This window comes from Trematomus bernacchii, unplaced genomic scaffold (assembly GCF_902827165.1).
Source record: "Trematomus bernacchii unplaced genomic scaffold, fTreBer1.1, whole genome shotgun sequence".
NCBI classification, from domain to species: domain Eukaryota; kingdom Metazoa; phylum Chordata; class Actinopteri; order Perciformes; family Nototheniidae; genus Trematomus; species Trematomus bernacchii.
Genome location: NW_022987769.1, coordinates 225,199 through 244,324, shown reverse-complemented (window position 1 = coordinate 244,324; position 19,126 = coordinate 225,199). Strand labels below are relative to the sequence as shown.

Genomic DNA, 19,126 nt, shown 5'->3' with positions numbered 1-19,126 from the left:
CCTCTGAACCCTGAACCTCCTGCCTGACGTCAGCTCCTGACCCGCCTTCATCCACCTGCACCTGAGCGGCTTGGTGCCTGAGAAGCGGCACTCGAGCCGGGCCGGGTCACCCTGCGTTACACTGACGGAGCTCGCTTGTTCTGAAATACTTGCTGGCTCTGGGATTGAACAAGTCCGACACACAGTTAGCTGCTACCACTGACAGGCGTTAAAGCGACAGAGTAAACAGAAAGCTGGACATGAAAGCAGAGAAGACAATAAAACGTCCTACAAACCTGTGACAATGAGCGCGGCGGCACATCGCTGAGTCCCGGCTCGATTCTGAGCCTGACACACATACTTCCCGCCGTGGGATATCTGAGCATTTCTCAAAATCAACTCTGCTCTTTGAGTTTCATAAGACATCTTAATGTGCTCGTCTTCTGAGAGCTCAATGTCGTCCTTGATCCAGCAGAGAGTCATGGGAAGTGATCCAGACAACAAACACTTCATAGTGAGCTCAGAGCCCACCATGCAGGACATATCCTCTAGTCTCTCAATAAATGAGGGGGGTTCTAGTGGGAGAAGACCACAGATCAGACTGTAGGAGGTGTACACAAACACACAGGAGCCACATGCACTAATAACATACTCTAAAAAGACTTCAGAAAACATTGTGTGGTGAATTGCACAGAAGTTGAACCCAGTTGGGCGCCATGTAAAGACATAACCTTGGTATGTTTTACTATCTGTTGACTAACCTTTCAGGGAAATCTGGCAAGAACATGAAGTGTCTCCGACATCGTTAGTAACCGAGCACCGGTACGTGCCGGCGTCAGCCATCTCACACTTTGAGATGTGAAGAGTGACCGTGTCGTTCTCAACACTGACTTTATGTCTTTGGTCGTTTCTGATCAGCTTCTCATTCAGGAAGCAGTTTATTTCGTATGGAGGGGAACCTGAAACGAGTCCTTCCAAGAAAATGTGGGCTCCCTTTACGAGCTCGGCTGATTCAAAAGACCTCACAAACTCTGGAGGGTCTACAAGACAAAGATGGTAGATGGTAAGTTGAAAGGCAACAGAGGAATGAACAGTAGGTTCTAGGTCAGTCTGGTCCACAGAGTTCATTCAGCTGTTCAGAGACTCCAGGGTAAGCTCCAAAGGTAATGCCTTTTCCAAATAAGAAGATGTTTAAGATCTGATTAGAAACTCTGATGAATGGAGTCTTTGAAAGACAGGAAGTCCTGCCAGTGTCTGCAGCATTGAACAGAAACATGTGGACCAGACTTCAGGCCTGTATTAAGTCTATCTTTCTAGGGTGAACTCTGAAATCTGAACCAACCTTGGACCGTGACGGAGCTGCTGCACTGGTCGCTGCCGGCCTCGCTGGACGCCGTGCACACAAACTCTCCACTATCCTGCACGGAGCAGCTGTCCACCTCCAGAGACGCTACAGAGCTCTCAAAGGACATGCAGTGTCTGCGGTCTGCAGAGATCTCTGAGCCATTTTGAAACCATTTGATGGTAATAACAGGCGTGCCTTGCACTTTGCAGGACAGCTTTAGAGGCTGTCCGCTTTTCAGCAGCTGTGAAGGCTCAAGCTTCATTGTAAATGTTGGGGCTTCTGTAATTGAACAGTAACAGTTACAGTAGAAACAAGAAGTAAAGAAAATCACAGTTCAGTGCAACACTTTAGAGAAGAGAGAAGGAAACAGCACCTTTCACAAAGAGGACTGCGGTGCAATCCACCTTCCCAGCATCATTGGACACCTGGCAGGTGTATTTAGCCGAGTCACTGGGTTTCACAGACTGAAGCTCCAGAGAGCTGGAAGAGGAGTCTTTCTTTATGAAACACTTCCCCCCAGTGAACACCTCCTTCTCCTCTCTAAACCATTTAACCACCAGAGGAGCGGATCCTGTAAAGGCTGATTTGATCACAACATGTGAGCCCGGTGAGGCGTCCTGGGACTCGGGTCTCACCGTGAAGGCCGGAGGTTCTGGAGTTATTTGGGAAGAAACAGAGCAAACAGAGCCTTTCAATACCTTCTGATGGTTTGTACAGTCGCTGTTTAAGCTGATGTTAAAGGGACTGCTCTAACCTTTAATGGACAGAGTGCCGCTGGTCTCTTTTTGTCCGGCACCATTAGCCGCCCGGCAGGTATAAACTCCCCCGTCGCTCAGTGTCAGGCCCGTTATCGTCACTGAGGCTTTAATCTCAGTGAAGTCAACCTTATATTTGCCATCACTGTGGATCTCCTTTTCATCTTTGAACCAGTTAACAACCATGGGCTGAGATCCAGCCAATCGGCACTCCAAGGTGACATTACTACCAACACTGCCGTCCACCTTCTTCAGAGCCTTGGTGAAGGATGGTGGGACGGCTCGATCTGTGGAAGTATATCAAACAAATGATTGCCTGTCTCTATCTCTTCAGAATGAAACACTATTTGGTTCTCACACTAACCTAGCACAGTGACGGAGCTGCTGCACTGGTCTTTGCCCACTTTGTTGGAGACCTCCATCCTGTACTCTGAAGAGTCTCCCTTATCTGCCGAGAGGATCTTTAGAACGGCGGTGTTTTCCTTGACGCTCGTCTTATATTTACGGCCACTGATCACCTCCTTGCCGTCTTTGAACCATTTCACTGTGAGCTCTGGGCTTCCTGTGATGGTGCACTCCAGTGTGGCCGAGTCTCCTGTGCTCACACTGATGGAGGCGGCTCTCTCTAGGATGCTAGCAGGCTCTATAACACAACACGGTTTATTAATGTCTACATCTGCAGAATACTTCTAAAGAGAGCTGCAGGAATCAGCCCCGAAGTCCCCTGGTCTGGAGGTCCATGGTTTTCTGAATGTGTTTTTGGTTGTTATCCTGAAGTAAGGTCTGTGGTTAACACTAGCTGAAGACATTTTCACGCTTTGCTCTACCACATAAGCCAACATTAGCCGCCTTTAGCTTAGCGCTGGCGACGTGAAGTCATGTGACCGGTAGTTCCTTTATAGCCTAACGTTAGCTTTTTACTTCAGAAATCATAAAGTAGCGTTAATATGTGGAGATTATCCTTTTGAACTAAACGTGTAAGTATCAGAAACGTTTCGTTTTTTTGAGTTGTTTGAATCCAAAATCACATGGAGAAATCCCATTGGACCAGGAGATGCTGCCTTCAGGGTCCTGCAGCTCTGTATTATTCGGAAATGTCTCTAACCTTGAATTGTTAACACAGCTTCACATTTCTGCTGTCCCGCCTCATTCTCAGCAAGGCAAGTGTACTTGCCGCCATGTTTAATGTCGCAGGATGAGAAGGAAATGCAGGCAACGTTGTTCTCAAAAATCATTTTGATGGTTGGATCATCGTCTCTGAGCAGCTCAGAGTCTTTCATCCATTTCACAGTGATGGGTGTGGAGCCTTTGAGGCTCCCCTGCAGCTTCACTGTGTTTCCCAGCACCGCTGTAGCACTCTCAATCCTCTTAGAGAACATGGGAGGCTCTGCAATAACAGTGATGATATTAACAACAGCCCACAGTATCTGAAGTAAGAGTCCTTTATTTCTCTTCATCACTAACCTCTCTGTTTAGCCAGTGACTTGGCGGTGACGGACCCCACCTCGTTAGAGACCACACACTCATACTCCCCAGCGTCAGCGCTCTCGAAGGAGTGGATCTCCAGAGAGCTCAGGGCTCCCTGAGACAATATGCGGTACTTCTTATCTGTCGACAGGCGCGTCTTATTCTTTTTCCAAGACACTTCGAATGGTGCCGAGCCGGATATCTCACACTCCAGCACCGCTACAGATCCTCGGACCGCCTCTAATGAAGGGGTCTCCTTCCTGAAAGAGGGCGGCTCTACAGGGGACAGATGGCTAAGTTAGACTAAAGGCACTAAAGGGTCCAGTTCACAAGGTCCTATTGGCTGGTCCCAATCAGAGTGATGTATATACTTCATTACTATTTATTTATGTTTCAAGGTATGCAAATGTAAGCGGACCAAGTTCAAACTATATTTCCTGAGGGGCTTGATAGAAGTAGCAGGGCCCGAACATGGAATAGTCTATCTTTCTGGCCATAGTTTGTCTTACATTTACTTTGCACTTATCTCCTGTCTGCAAAAGCCCCGTCTACTCCAATTCATCTCAGGAACATTATAAACGTCACTGTTTTTGTGGATTTAATTTAGGAGAAGATGAAGCGTTTGTTGTTTTGGCATCAGAGATTGATCCATGAACTCAACCAAAGGCACCACACAGAAACAGACTACATCTGCCTAGCTGTGGTTCTGTGTAACTCAGCCTACACACCTTTCACTGTGACCTTAGTGCTGCAGCTCTCACAGCCCGACTCATTGAGCACCTCGCAGGTAAAGTTCCCGCTGTCACTCAACGTGACGTCCTTTATCTCAAGAGTGGTGACCCCGTCCTTCAGACTGATCTCGTGCCGGCCGCCTGCTGACAGCTGGCTGTTATTAAAGAACCATGAGGTGTGGAGTTCAGGCGACCCTTTGACGGAGCACTGCAGCCGGGCGGTGCTGCCCTGTCTCCAGGCCGAACTCGCCTCCAGCCTCTTTACAAAGACCGGTGGCTCTGCAGAGCAGGTGGTGAGAAAGAACCAGTATGAAGAGGGGATTCAAAATAACAACCAAGAAGAAAGGGAGCATATTCAAAAAGAAGAAGACATGACAGAATACATGGTGTTCATTTTCAGTACTACAGATTTGCAATAGCTTCAAATGCTGCAGTGATCATGAAAATGAACTAGACAGCTCTTACCTTGGACTTTCACTGAGGTGGAGCACGAGGCACTCCCTGCTTCATTTGTCACTGTGCACACATAATGCCCACAATCTCTCAGTGTGGTCTTTAGGATATCAAGAGTAACGGTCTTATCCTCAAAGGACAGTTTACAGTCCGGAGACTGGTGCACCTTTCTACTGTCTCTTGTCCAGGACACCGTGACCCCGGTGTCCTCATCCACCTGAGCCTCCAGGTGCAGAGGGGCTCCGACCACAGCAGCCATAGGGCCCAGAGGCTGCACAAAGCTGGGCTTATCAACCACCCGCAGCTCCATGCTGCTCTCAGCTGAGCCAACACTGTTGGACAGCTGGCACACATAAAGCCCCTGATCTGAAGGCTCCAGCCGGGTTATCTCAAGAGTGTGCTTATTCTTTTCACAAGACATTTGGTAGTATGTCGGCACTTTGGGCAAGGCCTGGCTGTCTTTGAGCCAGACCACATTCAGTGGAGCAGATCCTGTTATCTCACACTGTATCAGAGCCCTCTTTCCAACAAACACTGTCTGAGGGTCAGGTTTAGTTATAAAGGCGGGGGGGCATTGCTCTAAAAGGATTAGGAAAAACAGAAAGACATTAGTAGAAACATGTTATACCTGGTTCTGGACCAACACCTGCCGGTTGGACAGAAGCTCTCCAGCAGAACAAGAACAGGTTCAACCAACCAAACCACAGGATGAAACAAACCCAAAACCAGCGAAGAAGAAGGAAACGTGCTTTGCTCTTACCCGTCACTTTGAGGGAGGCGGAGCATTCGTCAGAGCCGTGCTGATTGGTCGCCTTACAGGAGTATTGACCACTGGCCTCTCTGTTGGGGCTCAGCAGCTCCAGAGAGGAGGTCCTGAAGCGACTGATAATCCTGTATTTATCTCCTTCTTTGATGGGCTGACCATCTTTGAACCACTTGAAGCTCACATTCGGAGCGTCTTCAGTTTCACATTCAAACTTGGCAATGTTGCCAGTGTTGATCTCCACAGGGGCGATCCTGTGCCTGAACACAGGCTTCACTGTGGAGGAAAGTAGAAACACAGTTAATACGCAGAGTGATGAGACATGGAAGATGAATGTTTGTACTGGTGGTTGGATGGAGTGAACCTGGATGGGAAGTGAAACACATGGTAGTGCTGCTGTGACCGTGGAGGAGAAAATGGTATTAGGGTTGAAGATGTGATGAAACTGTGACAAGAAGAGCAGAGAAAGCATGCAAAGAGGAATGGACCAGGAAGCAGGACTGATGGAAGATGTAAGGTATGGAGCCAAAGGTGATTCTTTAAGAGGATAAAGGAATGGTTGTGGGGTGATTTGTGGAGGAATGGACCAAAGTGTCGCTGCTGTTTGTTAAAAACCTTAAACATCCCAATATCATTTTGCTTAGCAAACACCCAAAGAGACCTTTTCAGTTTTTTAAGATTAAGTCGGACACTAACTAGTAGTTCATTATAAAATTTGGTTGAGGTTTACAGACAGCAGCTTCAGAAACTGTGAGGTTAGTTGATGATTGTAAAGAACGGGCCATCATCAAACCTCTGGAGACCACAGTGAGTCGTGAAGACGTTGTCGTCCTGCCGGCCTCGTTCTCAGCCTCACAGACAAACTCCCCCTGATGCCTCTCCTTCACCACTTTGTGGATGACTAGTGTGTATGTGTCTTGGTCTGCAGAACACTTGAACTCTTTTCCAGATTTCAGCAGTTTACCGTTAAAAAGCCAGTTGACTTTGGTGACGTATTTTATGGTTGCAGTAAAAACTGCCTTACAATTTTCCTCCACGCAAACATCTTCCAGAGAGCTAACGACAACGGGACTGTCGGAGGACTCGCTGATCATGACGGCCTCTGAGAGATACTCCTCTCTGGTTTCTCTGTGGACACTAACATCCACAAGATGTTCAGCAGGGATCTGACCCACGGGCCCGGTTCTGGTCGCCTCGGCGGCGCCGGCAGTCCTCTCTGAACGGACCGTCTTTCTGCTCACCTGCCGCGACTCGTGAACCTCAGTCCGGCTCTGAACCGTCGCACTTTGGAAGGAAGCACTGGCTTCTGTTTTGACGGCTGCGGACTGAGACACATTGGGAGGAAACCCAACGGCGCTCTCTGCCAACACTTTGGTGTCCACCACAGACGATAAGACCTCTGTGGAGGACGCTGAGCTGAGCACCGCTTTCTGAGGCTTGTCGATCTGCATGGTGCCCGGCTGCTCTGCGGCGAGACTCTGCTGCTCCTGGAAGACCAGAGCATGCAGAGCGACCTGCAGTTCAGACCTGAGGTCAGCCGTCTGAGGGTATTGCCCTTCAAAAGACACAGTGATCTCCATCGGGACGCCTGGAGATGTGATCAGATATGTAGATGAGGCCCGTTTGGGCTCTCTCTGAACCTTCACCTCCTGCACTTGCACCGCCTCTAACCGGCCCACGACGTCAGCCAGAAGCACCGGCTGATCGCTGGCCACGGCCGACTGCAGAGCGTCTCTGAGCTGACGTCGTATATTCAGACTGGACGCTTTGGGGATCTGAATGATGAAGTTGAGCTCTTTGGGGAGAGTCAGAGCGTCCTGACACTCGTGGACAAACAGAGGTCCTTCAGGCTGGGTCAGGACGCTGACGATCGAGGCTTCAGACTTATGAATCTCATTGGACTGCTCTCCCATAATGACCTGTTTCTCTTCTAACAGCACAGACTGTCGCACTGACTGTCCTTCTTGGATCTGGACTGCAAAGTCCTGCTCCGCTGCTTCTAAGATAGTACAGCTTTCAGTAGCAACTGCCTTCTCCTCTATAAAGATAGTTTTCTTGGGGATTTTAGGTTCAACCTTCATTGCAGGCTTGCATTTCTCATCAGCTTGAATGTTGTCGGTGTGACCCTCTTCAAGGCTGTGAGTGTCTGTTACATTCAGAGACTGCTTGATGTTCCAGCAGTCCTCTTTCTGTACCAGCGCTCGCTGTTGCTGAACGTCAGTAATGATTGGCGTCTCCTTGGGTAGCGCCATCTGCTGGCAGGAGACCGTGAGGATGTTTAGAGGCCGGGGCTCGGTCCGAAGCTGGGTCTGAACCCCGGTCACCGACACATCCAGATCTGAGTGATAATCTGCTGTGATCTCCCGCCTCTCCTCTGAGCTAGCTGCATGCTTCCTAGCCTTTTCCTGTTTCTGTGCTGCCACCTGCTGGTCAGGTTTGGAGACAGTAATTATCCCTTCCTTTGGCAGAACTGATAGAGAGTGAACTGACTGGAGGTATTTAGTTGGCGGTGACTCTTTCTTCGGCTGAACGGACACCGCGGCAGTCTTTGCTGAGAACTCTGAGCTTGCCTCACAAACCGCTGTTCTGTGGTCTTCTTCAGTCACTGAATGCAACACAGTGGGACTCTTCCTGGCCTCCGCCTGCTCTACAGGAGGCCTCTCACTGCTGAACCTGCCCTCAGACTGCAGGACATCCTGGTCACTGATCACCTGCAGGTTCAGGAGTCTTTCTCCCTCCTGCTGAGGCTGCAGACTCACAGACGAGTCTAAACCCGGCAGCCGCCCTGCCTGCTCCCCCTGCAGCTGGTACGTCTCTTCAGCAGATACCGCTGATTTATAGAGAAAGTCTTTGTGGGGGGTGATGCTCTCCTGCTCTGGTCTGTGGATTTTAAACTCCTGCTCTTTGGATAAAGCCAGCCGGGTCTCACTCACTGGTGCTACAACTGGTTTAGATTGTTCTTTCTCAATCAGAGGCTGAAAGGCTGCATCTAAAGCTGGCAGCGGCTCTGAGTGTCTCTCAGTGACGGGCAGCTGCCCTGCAGACTGAGCCGAGTATAAGATCTTAACCCCTTCTGTGACCCTGAAGCTCCTCTCCTCCTCCGGTCTGAGGGTCACGCCCGAGGTTTCATCAAGGATCGGCAGATGGGTGTCCACTTGGTGACCGCTAACGAGCTGCCGGGCTTCCATACAAGTGCTGACCTGCTCTGGGACCCGGTCTGTCAGGGCCTCGGCTCTCACGGAGCTGAGAGGCAGGACCTGTTGGGACGTGGCCGACATCAGCTTTGTCAGCCTCTCTTTGGCCGGCTGGAGCTCTACGATCTCTGGGCTGAGGATCCGCTCGGAGTGCTGCTCGGTGATCTTCTGCCTCTCCTGGACCGAGGATAGGAAAGTGGCCATGTGAAGCTGTTTCACGGGAACAGCTGATACCTGAGGGGGGTGGGTGGGCGCCACAGAAACCCTCTCCTGTATGTGGTGCGCCTGCAGCACCGCGGCCTGCTGGGTAATCTGCTCACGGTGCAGGGTGGCGGCGGAGATATCCAGCTCTCTGAGGGTGCCCACCTCCTCACTAGGGATAATCTGCCGGTCCTCAGTACTGATGGTGTAAATCATCTGGTCTGACAGAGTCCTTTTCTGGTATAATCTGGACTCTGTGGTTTGTTCGGTCATGGATATTTTCAGACCTTTAGTCTTCTGAGCTGTGGACACCAGCAGCTCTGCAGAACAGGAGGCCTCCCCATGGTGGTTGGAGGCCTTGCAGGTGTACACGCCGCTGTGCTCTAGTTTGACTCCTTTGATGTTAATAAAGCCCGATCCATCTGGGTTGTTCACAATGATACAGAACCCACCGGGCTGAATGTGCAAGCTGCCTTTAAACCACTGAACGCAGGGGAAAGGGTCTCCGATCACGACGTACCTAAAAAACGCCTGACCGCCCTCCGACAGCTGCTGGGACTCGATGGCTTTAGTGAACTCTGGAGGGTTCCCTGCTGCTACAAAGCTCTTCCTGTCTACTCTCTCCTGCTTGTCTGGCTCCTTCACCTCAACATGCAGGTAAGAAGTGCAGGTGGACTGGCCAAATCTGTTGCTGACGGTGCAGACGTACTCACCCTCAAACTCCCTCTGAACCCTGTTAATCACTAAGCTGTACTCGTCTCGCTCATGGACCAACGTGTACACGGAGGAGCTCGTTATGTTCTGCCCATTGTGGAGCCACTGCACCGTGGGCTTAGGGAAACCGGACACCGTGACGGTAAACCTAGCAGTTTCTCCGATAGTCACAGCGGCTGGAGAGAGTTTGCTGAGGAAAACTGGTTTCTCTTTTTTCTTCTCCAAAGAACTGGAGAAACGTTTGGAATCTGGTTTGAGTTCAAGTGTTCTGGTTTGATCTGGGAGCTTTAGGCCGGTGTAGTACGAGTCCCGGGTTTCCTCTTCCACCACGAGGGTTGAGCTAGAGAAGGCTTGGGGTAATGACAATCAAAAGTTAAGTCAGACATGCAATAACAGTATAATCTATCACACGTCAACTTTAATGTGGAGAGAGACAACTCTGTCCTCCGATGGAGACAGAGAGACAACTCTGTCCTCCGATGGAGACAGAGAGATGCAGTTAGCTTGATATACAATCTGCAGGTGGATCCTGAGTTAAAGAGGCCCTATTCTTCTTCTGTGGTGTTCGATCTCCTGTAGTTATATAGGTGATAGTGCATGTAAATGGTCTGCAAAGGCTCAAATCCATGTGTCCCTGTTTTGGAAGTATGGTTTGCACAAGTGTAAACAACTTCAAAATCACATCAAATGGACTTGATGAGCCGGCAACCTGCAAAGAAACAGTCATAACAAAGTAAATCCTCATTAGAAACAGTTTACATCGCGGACGATATTTACCTTTCAAATCGTCGTGGACCTGAGCTCCAGGTTTCTGCTCCTCTGCAGTGACTGTAGAGACACAAACGGTCACAAATTAAAATCACTCTCCAAACTGGACACAACGTCTTATATGGTGCAAGACTGTTAGAATCAGTGACAGCTCGTGCATCCATATATTCCCTTTGCCTTCATTTGACTAAAGTTCTTGCATGCTTCCCCTGGACCCTAAGTGTGCAGCAGCACCTCGTGGTATGAGTGTCCCTGGCTCTTATTAAGTCAGTAAAGCGGGACCCAAAGAGCCTCCGGGCCCCGAGTGAAGCAGTGAGTCTCTGCTGGCTGTGTGGGAGAGCAGTGTGAAGGGCCAGAGAGAGGCCGAGAGAGCAGAAGGACCAAAAGCATGCAGATGCCAACCTTTCATCACTTTGCTGCCGGACTGTTTGAAAGTGGGTCCCACAGTTTGAACATTCACTCGGCACAGGGGGCCGTCATGTTTCACAGAGAAAGACACAGAGTCCTCAACACTCAACCGCTTGTAAAGCCAAATGACAAACGGCGTGGGGAGCCCCATCGTAACGCAACACAGGGGGGCGCTGTGGGGGCTCCTGAGCAGCTCCGGGGGGAGTTTGATGAGGAAGTCGGGGGAGCCTCGCTTGTCCTGAGGGAGGATGTCCGGGAAGTGCATCTGTTTGATGAGGCTGTAGGGAGGAAACTCCCCCGGACTCTCCGCCTCCTCCGGCTTATCGGGCTCAGGGAGGTCTCGAGACCCCCTGTCTGTCTGAGACACTTTACGCACAGAATCGATAGGGATTGGGGTTTCTGCTTTGAGATTCGCTTCTTTGGCTGGGTGAGATAAAGTTAGAGTCATTAGAGAGGATAACTCATTAACACTAAAGGGGTTAGTAGGATGGATGGGGGGGGGTTAGGGAGCGGAGCTGGAACAGCGGGTTATTCTACATCCTGCCGGTTACAGGTAGGGATGCCCCGACCCAGCGGCAAGTAGTCAGGAAACAAACATGTATAATATATAAAAGAATACTATATACTCTGATAACGCTACAGAGTGAACAATAACACTAATGCCAACAGAGGTCGCGTTACATTGTGATGTTTTCTGTGTTCAGAACAAATGAGTAGAATATAATGTTATCATGATGTGTTAAAATGTTATCTTGTAAAATGTAGGTTTTGTTAAACAAATTCAGATATTAGAGGGAAATATGACGTGTTAAACTTCCAAACATTAGCAGATTATATACGCTAATATATATATATATATATATACTACGTCTTTATAACTACTAATACATATATTAAGAAAAATGCATTCATTATTTATTTCCTTATCATTTCAATTGTTTGCTTCTATGCAAAATAACCAATATAGATGTCAACAGAAAACTAAAGGATAACCTTTAGACTTTGGGATGGTTAAATATATCATTTATAATATATATGTCTTCCAGCTGCTATCAGAAAACAAAGAAGGCTTGTTTGGGTGGATAAGGCTCGATCGGGGCATCTCTATCTACAGGCTGAGAGGAAATGAAGAGGCGGGGAGAAGAAGATGGAGCAGGGGGGGTTGGATGGACCAGATGATAAAAAAGAAAGAGTAAGCACCTTCCACGGTGAGCTGGGCGGAGCAGCTGTTCTGTCCGTGCTGGTTGGCGGTGGTGCAGCAGTACAAACCCTGATCCAACACGCCAACGCCCTGGATGACCAGGGACAACAGCCTGCCCCTCTGAGAGCTCCTCACCCGCTCACAGTCCACCACACTGTGGCCGTTATGATCCCACGCCACCCCGGTGAAGGGCTGCCCCTCCACCAGGCAGCTGAACTCAGCCATCTCGCCGCTTTGCACCTGGATGTCGCTCATTTCCACCAGCAGCCGGGGGCGGGCTGAGCTCTGAAAGCTGCTCTCAGAGCTCATCTCCACCGAGCTCTGCGTCTCAACCGTCCTCCAGGACAGGGACGAGCTCTCAGACAGCGTCTCAGTAAAAACACTCTGACTGACACTCCCGCCGATCATCACACTAGCTAAGGCTGTCCCATCTGGGCAGTAAAGAGAGTAAAGAGTTAGGTCAACACAGCATCATTCTTCCTCAGGTGTTTCAGGAGCTGGAGGAGCGCTGAGGTCAGTCAGGATCAGTGGGGGGGTGACAGACTGCGGCTGCTTTCCACCGTCAATCATGCAAGCTTGACTGGAGCCAAGTCAAAACCAAATAAAAGCTAAGGACTAAGTCCGTGCTCGAGCGTGAGGAACCCAGAGTTCAGCTCTGATGGAGCATGCTGCATTCCTCTGAAAGAAAGAGTCGTGATATTTGGTGAAGGAAGAGAGACGCTCATGCATCACGTGAGAGAAGAACCCTGGAAGATCACCTGTGCTCAGTGAGAGGTCAGAAACAGAAGCTGATACAGATATCTGTGGGCATGCTATCAGAGTTAGTTGAACTGTACCAGCAACAAAAGAAACATTAAACACACTTCCTGAAGGCTGCTTGCACAAAGATGTTGTTGTCTGTAAAGATAGAGACAAACTCATTTGTTGATGTTAAGGATGAACTCTCCAGTCCCCAAATAAGAGAGTCTGGAGTCCCCCAGGGAAGCATCCTGGGGCCTCTTCTATTCCTAATGATGTCATATCAAGTGATGTATTTTTCTATGCAGATGACGTAGCTTACTAGTTTAATAGATAAGAGTGTGATGCAAACCCGAAACACAGAGCTTATAATGGTTGATAATTAGGTGAAGTTATAATACATTCTCCATCTATCTGTTCTGTCAGAACTGAGCCTGGTTTATTTGGGTCTAGATGTTATTTAAAGAGATCCTGATGTCTTTGTGCGACCAGCCGCAGGAGAGCGAACACACTTCACCCTGATGAACCATGCAGCCTTTTATTGGCTCAATAAAGGGCTTTGATTTGTTCCAAGCATGCTTCTTTATATATTTGAAGCATGTAGTGGTTGTTAAGGACATAATAGAAATCTAAATATGATATAACACTTTCATTGTTAGTTCGAGACACCTATAATCCTCCGTTAGCTAACAGATCATTTCAGATTCAGTTTCTAAATGAAAAAAAGAGCTTGAGAGGACTCTGGTAAGGGCTATACTCGCAAAAATGCAAAAGGATAAAAAAAAGACGGGCAATTAAAACGCAGTGTACAGACATTGTGGAAATATCTAAAGAGACCTGTTTGCAGATTAGAGGGACTCGCTTTGGATGAATGTATCTTCAGCAGGCTGTAAAATGGAGCTGATTTCAACATATAAGACCAAGAGAAGACATGTTGAGCTGAAGACCAGCATGGTGGTTAAACATGCAGCAGAGTGTTTGACTCATGCAGGGTGAGACAGTTAGATCTGGAGCCTGGATCACTCACCGTCGATATTCAGAGTCGCAGCACAGGTGACCCTTCCTGCTGCGTTTGAGGCCATACATGAGTACTCTCCCTCGTGCTTGGAGAGGGTTTTAGAAATGTCCAACTGGTAGGTTTCACCAGAACGAGACATCCTGAAGATGTCTGAGTCCCTGACCTCTCTGTCGCCACAGAACCAGGAAACCTGCAGATCTGCAGACACATGGTCACTCAGCAGCGTAACACCACTTATGATCAGAGGACTGCAGACATAATGTTCTGACAGCATCTCTTCTTTAACCTGTTAAGCCCCGAGCCTGTTTTTCAGGTTTCAGGCTCGAAAATGACATGCCCAAAACAAATGACTACAACTTCACTTCTAAAAGGGTTATATGAATAATTTCTTTTATCAAAGCAAGGTTACATCTGTGAGTTGGATGTACAAGTGTCAGAATCAATATAGATTTTTCTCAGTCAGAGTAAATTCAGATGGAACATAGTAAAAAAAGGTAAATTCTTTCCTCCGCCTAAAGAAAAAACATTACTTATAGTGAAAACCACCCTTGAATGATGGGATGGTAGACTAAAAGCTTTAGGAATCCAAACTATAACATATAATAAGTACCCTGTATCAAGATTGAGGCAAAACAAGTGACATTTGACCTTTTTAGAGAGATTTAGGTTTAGCAAAAAAAAGTTCCAGGCGGAATAAGCTTTGGGCACATTTGGGCACATTTGGGTACATCTGGTTCCATCAGTGCCATTTGACCTTTTTCAGGTACCAGACTATAAAAACGATGTATTACATTGAATTATCACCATAGGTATTCATTCCATCCAAAGAAAAAAATTTAAAATTAATAAAGCCCCGGCTTTGGGGCTTAACAGGTTAAACCAGGCGTGTTCCCTACCTTGCCCAGAGACAGTGCACTGGAACTGGGCCTGGAACCCCTCTGCGACCAGGAGGTCCCTCATGGGGGCTTTGAGCACCGGGGCAGAAACCCGGGATTCAGTCTCGTGAACTGAAGACAAACACATGAGCAGTGGTTATCAAGCAGGTTGTTTGTCACGTTTCAATATTTAACAAGACTTGGTCAAAACTTTCTCACCATTAGCTGTGTTTTCATTATTGGATGATATACCTAAAAGGTTGCATCGAAACAGCAAAACTCAATAAAACTTGCTCAATTTAAGAAAAGGACTTGAGGTGGGTTTCCATTTGTGTAAAAAGAGTTCATGCTAATTTGAAATTCTTCTGCAGAATAAGTTCTTACGTCTCATGGCTGATCAGCTGTTTCTGCCAATAAATATATTATTTTGTCAACATGAAACATAGTCAATTCACACTGACCTAGGAGAAGAATTAAAACCTCCTGGAGGTAAGCAATACTGATATATTTTACTATATTTTTTAATGTTATTATAGTTTTCTTAAAATAGTTCTCTATCTGTGGTTTACATTTTTGTTTTACCTTTATGTATGCACCACGACACCAAGTCAAATTCCTCGTACGTGTGAACCTACCTGGTAATAAACCTGATTCTGATTCTGATTCTGATTCTGATTCTGATTCTGATTCTGATTCTGATGTAGAGCGTACCTTCGACCGTGAGGGTGGCGGAGCTCATGGCCTCTCCAAAGTCGTTCCTGGCGGCACAGCTGTAGACGGCGGCGTCCTCGGGGAAGACGTCCAGCAGCATCAGCGTGTGCTCGTTCTCGTCATGGAGAATCTTGCACTTTGAGTCTGTGATCAGCATCTGGGAGTCTTTGTACCAGGAGACCGTGGGCATCGGCAGGCCGCTCACCTGCACCGTGAAGCGTACCGAGCGCCCGGAGGAAACGGTCTGAGGCTGCATCTGCCGCTCGATCTGAGGAGGCTCCGGCACTGAAGCACACACAGAAACCTCAGAATACAGGACAACAGATGTATAGCATTGAAAACATGGAGGTGGAGGTGGAGGTCACTCACGCCTGACATGGAGGTTCATGGTGGTCCGGTTCTTCCCGGCGATGAAGGTGTATTCTCCGGCGTCGCTCCTGAAGGTCTCGGTCACGGTGAGGCGGTGAATCCTCCGGATGCAGACGTAGTTGAAGCGCTGCTCCACAGAGAACTGGATCTCCACTCCGTTCCTCAGCCAGCGGCCCTCCACCTCATCCTCGTTCACCTCCAGCTCAAAGGTGGCGCGCTGCTTCTCCACAACCTGAAAATAAACCAGACTTTAATCCGGAGAACTGAGATCCAGGAGGTCTGCTATAGTTGTAATGTTTCTGAATGCTCTTAATGTCTCTAAAGCACTTTGAATTGCCTTGTGTTGAAAGGTGCTATCTAAATACACTTGCCTTGCCTCGCCTTGCATATAGTTATATCTGTATATCATTTTTGTTTTATCTTTCATTTTTTTAATCTTTAATCTTGTGCGATTCTGTGCTGTCCTGTTTTTCATTCTTACCTTTTGCTGAAGAAACCACATCTCATGTTATCTTATATCTGCAGCTCTGTGTGTTTCATATGATGATCATGATTCTACTCACGGTGATGTCCCTGCTGGCGGGTTCGGAGATCTTGATGTCCCGTCCCAGGACCCCCAGCGAGGCCTTGGACATGCTGGACCCGGCCACCGCGGTGTACTCTCCGGCGTCAGAGAGGCGTACCGACTGCAGCAGCAGCTGGTGGGCGAACTTATCTGAGGTAATCTTATATCTGCAGGAGACACAGCAGAGGCAGTCTGTCAGGAGGCTGTTTGGGAAATATGTTCCTAGGCCCATAACAATAATAATAATGCATGACACTTATATAGCACTTATAACTTTGACCCAGTTGATCAGACTGCACTGCCCTCACTGAGCACCTGCAACCTTGGGCTGCTCTCAGTGTGTTGTCTCCCTGTTCCTATATATATATGTTTTATCTCGTTATGCACAATGTTGATTATTCACTCTAATAACTCAATACATGGGTCTGAGGTAGAGATCTTCAGAATTGGCTTGGCAGCAGCTGTGTCAGTGTCAAAGCTCCTGCTCTCTCCGTGTCTCTCCGTGTCTCTCTGAGTCTCCATTGATCCAGAAGTTTCCATCACAGAAACCTTATTGTTCACCTGTCTGTGTGTCGGTGTGATCGGGGAAGGGCTTACCTGTCGCACATCTCCAGCTCCTGGCCGTCCTTCATCCACATCACCTGCACGTTGGGCTCGGAGACCTCACACTCAAAGGTGGCTCTCTTCTTCTCCGTGATCTTCATGTCCTTCAGGTGCTTCGTGAACTCGACCACGCGCGCTGCAGCAGACAGAGAGAGGAAGTTACATGAAGTTACATTCACTCAATACCGTAGAGATGCCTCTGGGAGAAATATGGGGTTAACTTTCCTCCGAGAGACAGGTGGGATCTAACTAATAACCCCCTGGTTTGCATACCAACACACTAACCCACTGAGCATTGAAAAGGCACACTGGTCAGAACCAAGATAGATTTTAAAAATACTTAAATGTTATAATCGTTGTATTCCTGACCTTCTCTTACTTTCTCATGTTGTTCATGTTTGCACAACCACACACCAAAGCCATTCCCTTGATGTGAATAAACTCCATTCTGATTCTCCTTCTGATGTAACGACCATGTGTAAATGCTAAATCCAATAAACATCAAGTGGCTGACAAAATGAAAGGATGCTGGTGGAGCCCGAAGCAGAAAGGAAGTGAGATGTTACCCTCCACGTGGAGCTTGGCGGTAGTGATGGCCGACCCGGCGCTGAAGCTGTAGGCGGCGCTGTCTCCTCCGTGAACGTTCCTGATGCTCAGCGTGTGCGTCAGCTGCTTGCAGCGCGCCTGGCAGCGGTCCGTGGAGCGGATCTCCACGCCGTTCTTCAGCCACTTGTACGTCACATTCTCGTTGTTCACCGTCACCTCGAAGGTCACCGTGTCTTTCTCCTGAGCGTTCAGGTCCTGCAGCATCGTGGAGATCAGGATGGCTGCAGGACAACACGGATAGTCATGAAGCAGAAGGCATGATGTTTGAAATACTTCACAAATGAAGAATATTCCTAATTCCTGCACTCTTTGACCTCCTTATGGCTGTGGCTCGAGACTTTCAAAGTAAAAGATGGTTGTGCTTCATGTTAATGAGTGCAGAGTAAAAGAGACCCCAGAGAAGCGTCCTGGGGTCTCTTTTATTCCTGACGTATTTGAATGATTTATAATAAGGAGATATATTTTTCTCTTACTCTTAAAGATAAAAGTGTTAACATCAGAGCGTAACATGTTTTAATAGGTTCTCCAATTCTCCATTTGGCCAAATAAGTCGATTTGTATTTTGGGTAAAGACATTTTTTAAGAGATCCCTGACAATTACAGACAATGTGCACATGATACCCATATCCTGTAATGAATTGAAGATTTGATGAGGAAGGTGGCCTTTGCACGAAGTTCAGGTAACATAGCTAGCTAACAGCTTACGGCTAACGGTGAGCTTGGCGGACACTCTGTCGTTCCCACACACGAACGTGTACTCTGCGGCGTCTTCTCGGCTCGTGTTGGTGATCTTCAGCTGGTGGAGTTTCCCCTGGACCACGATCCTGAACTTCTCGCTCATCTCGATGTCCACGCCGTCCTTCAGCCAGGTGGACGGCACGTTGAAGTGAGAGACCTCACACTCGAAGGACGCCGTCTGCGTCTCCGGCACGGAGACACTCTTCAGAGGCTTGGTGACACGCAGGGCTGCAAGGGGGAAACACGGGTCAGCAAACATCCAGGATGCTTTATATCAGGGGGGTCAAACATAGACCAAGACCGGACCGCCAGAGGGTCCGATCAGACCCTCAGGATGACTTTCCAAAGTGTTTAAATTATAGAGAAGACATGCATGATAAACTAAGGCATGATATGGTTGAAATTGCATTTATGTTTCTTAAGAAATGTCATGTTGTTTGTAATGTTTTATAAAAGAAAGTTCATGAATGTTAAAATTGTCAGAATGTAATTTCTTCCACTAAAACTAAGAGGTTATTTACAGGTTATTATGCTGTGATTTTACTGGTCCGGCCCACTTGAGATCAAATTGGGCTGTATGTGGACCCTGAACTAAAATGAGTGCTATGGTGCTAGGCTAACGTGCTAGGCTAACGTGCTACTCACACTCGACCATGAGGCGTGCGCTGCAGTGCAGGTGCCCCACCACGGCGCTGTACTCCCCCTGCTTGCTGTTGTCTACGTCCTGCACCATCAGCTTGTGCGTCTTCTTCTCCGACAGCATCCTGTAGCTGTCGCTGGTCTGCAGCTCCACGCCGTTGAACATCCACTTCACGGGGATGTCGTCCTCGGAGAGACCGAGCTCGAAAACGGCAGTCGCGCCCAGCAGGGAGGTCACGTCCTTCGGCTTCTTCAGGATCTTAATGCCTGTGGGGAACAGAGTTC

General features: G+C 48.2%; 1 protein-coding gene across 1 annotated transcript in view; it reads right to left on the bottom strand.

Moving 5' to 3' along the window:
• The window catches only part of LOC117496739 (titin-like), a gene marked incomplete at its 3' end in the record, with an annotated part of 221,578 nt that overhangs the window by 167,379 nt on the left and 35,073 nt on the right, over nucleotides 1–19,126 (bottom strand). The window contains 21 exon segments of the mRNA XM_034148477.1: nucleotides 276–554; nucleotides 741–1,019; nucleotides 1,322–1,603; nucleotides 1,698–1,976; nucleotides 2,079–2,366; nucleotides 2,444–2,722; nucleotides 3,185–3,466; nucleotides 3,544–3,822; nucleotides 4,275–4,556; nucleotides 4,743–5,309; nucleotides 5,491–5,769; nucleotides 10,380–10,430; nucleotides 13,745–13,933; nucleotides 14,632–14,742; nucleotides 15,322–15,606; nucleotides 15,691–15,922; nucleotides 16,254–16,422; nucleotides 16,853–16,994; nucleotides 17,425–17,685; nucleotides 18,170–18,430; nucleotides 18,848–19,108. Coding sequence (XP_034004368.1) covers nucleotides 276–554; nucleotides 741–1,019; nucleotides 1,322–1,603; nucleotides 1,698–1,976; nucleotides 2,079–2,366; nucleotides 2,444–2,722; nucleotides 3,185–3,466; nucleotides 3,544–3,822; nucleotides 4,275–4,556; nucleotides 4,743–5,309; nucleotides 5,491–5,769; nucleotides 10,380–10,430; nucleotides 13,745–13,933; nucleotides 14,632–14,742; nucleotides 15,322–15,606; nucleotides 15,691–15,922; nucleotides 16,254–16,422; nucleotides 16,853–16,994; nucleotides 17,425–17,685; nucleotides 18,170–18,430; nucleotides 18,848–19,108 — 5,337 coding nt within the window.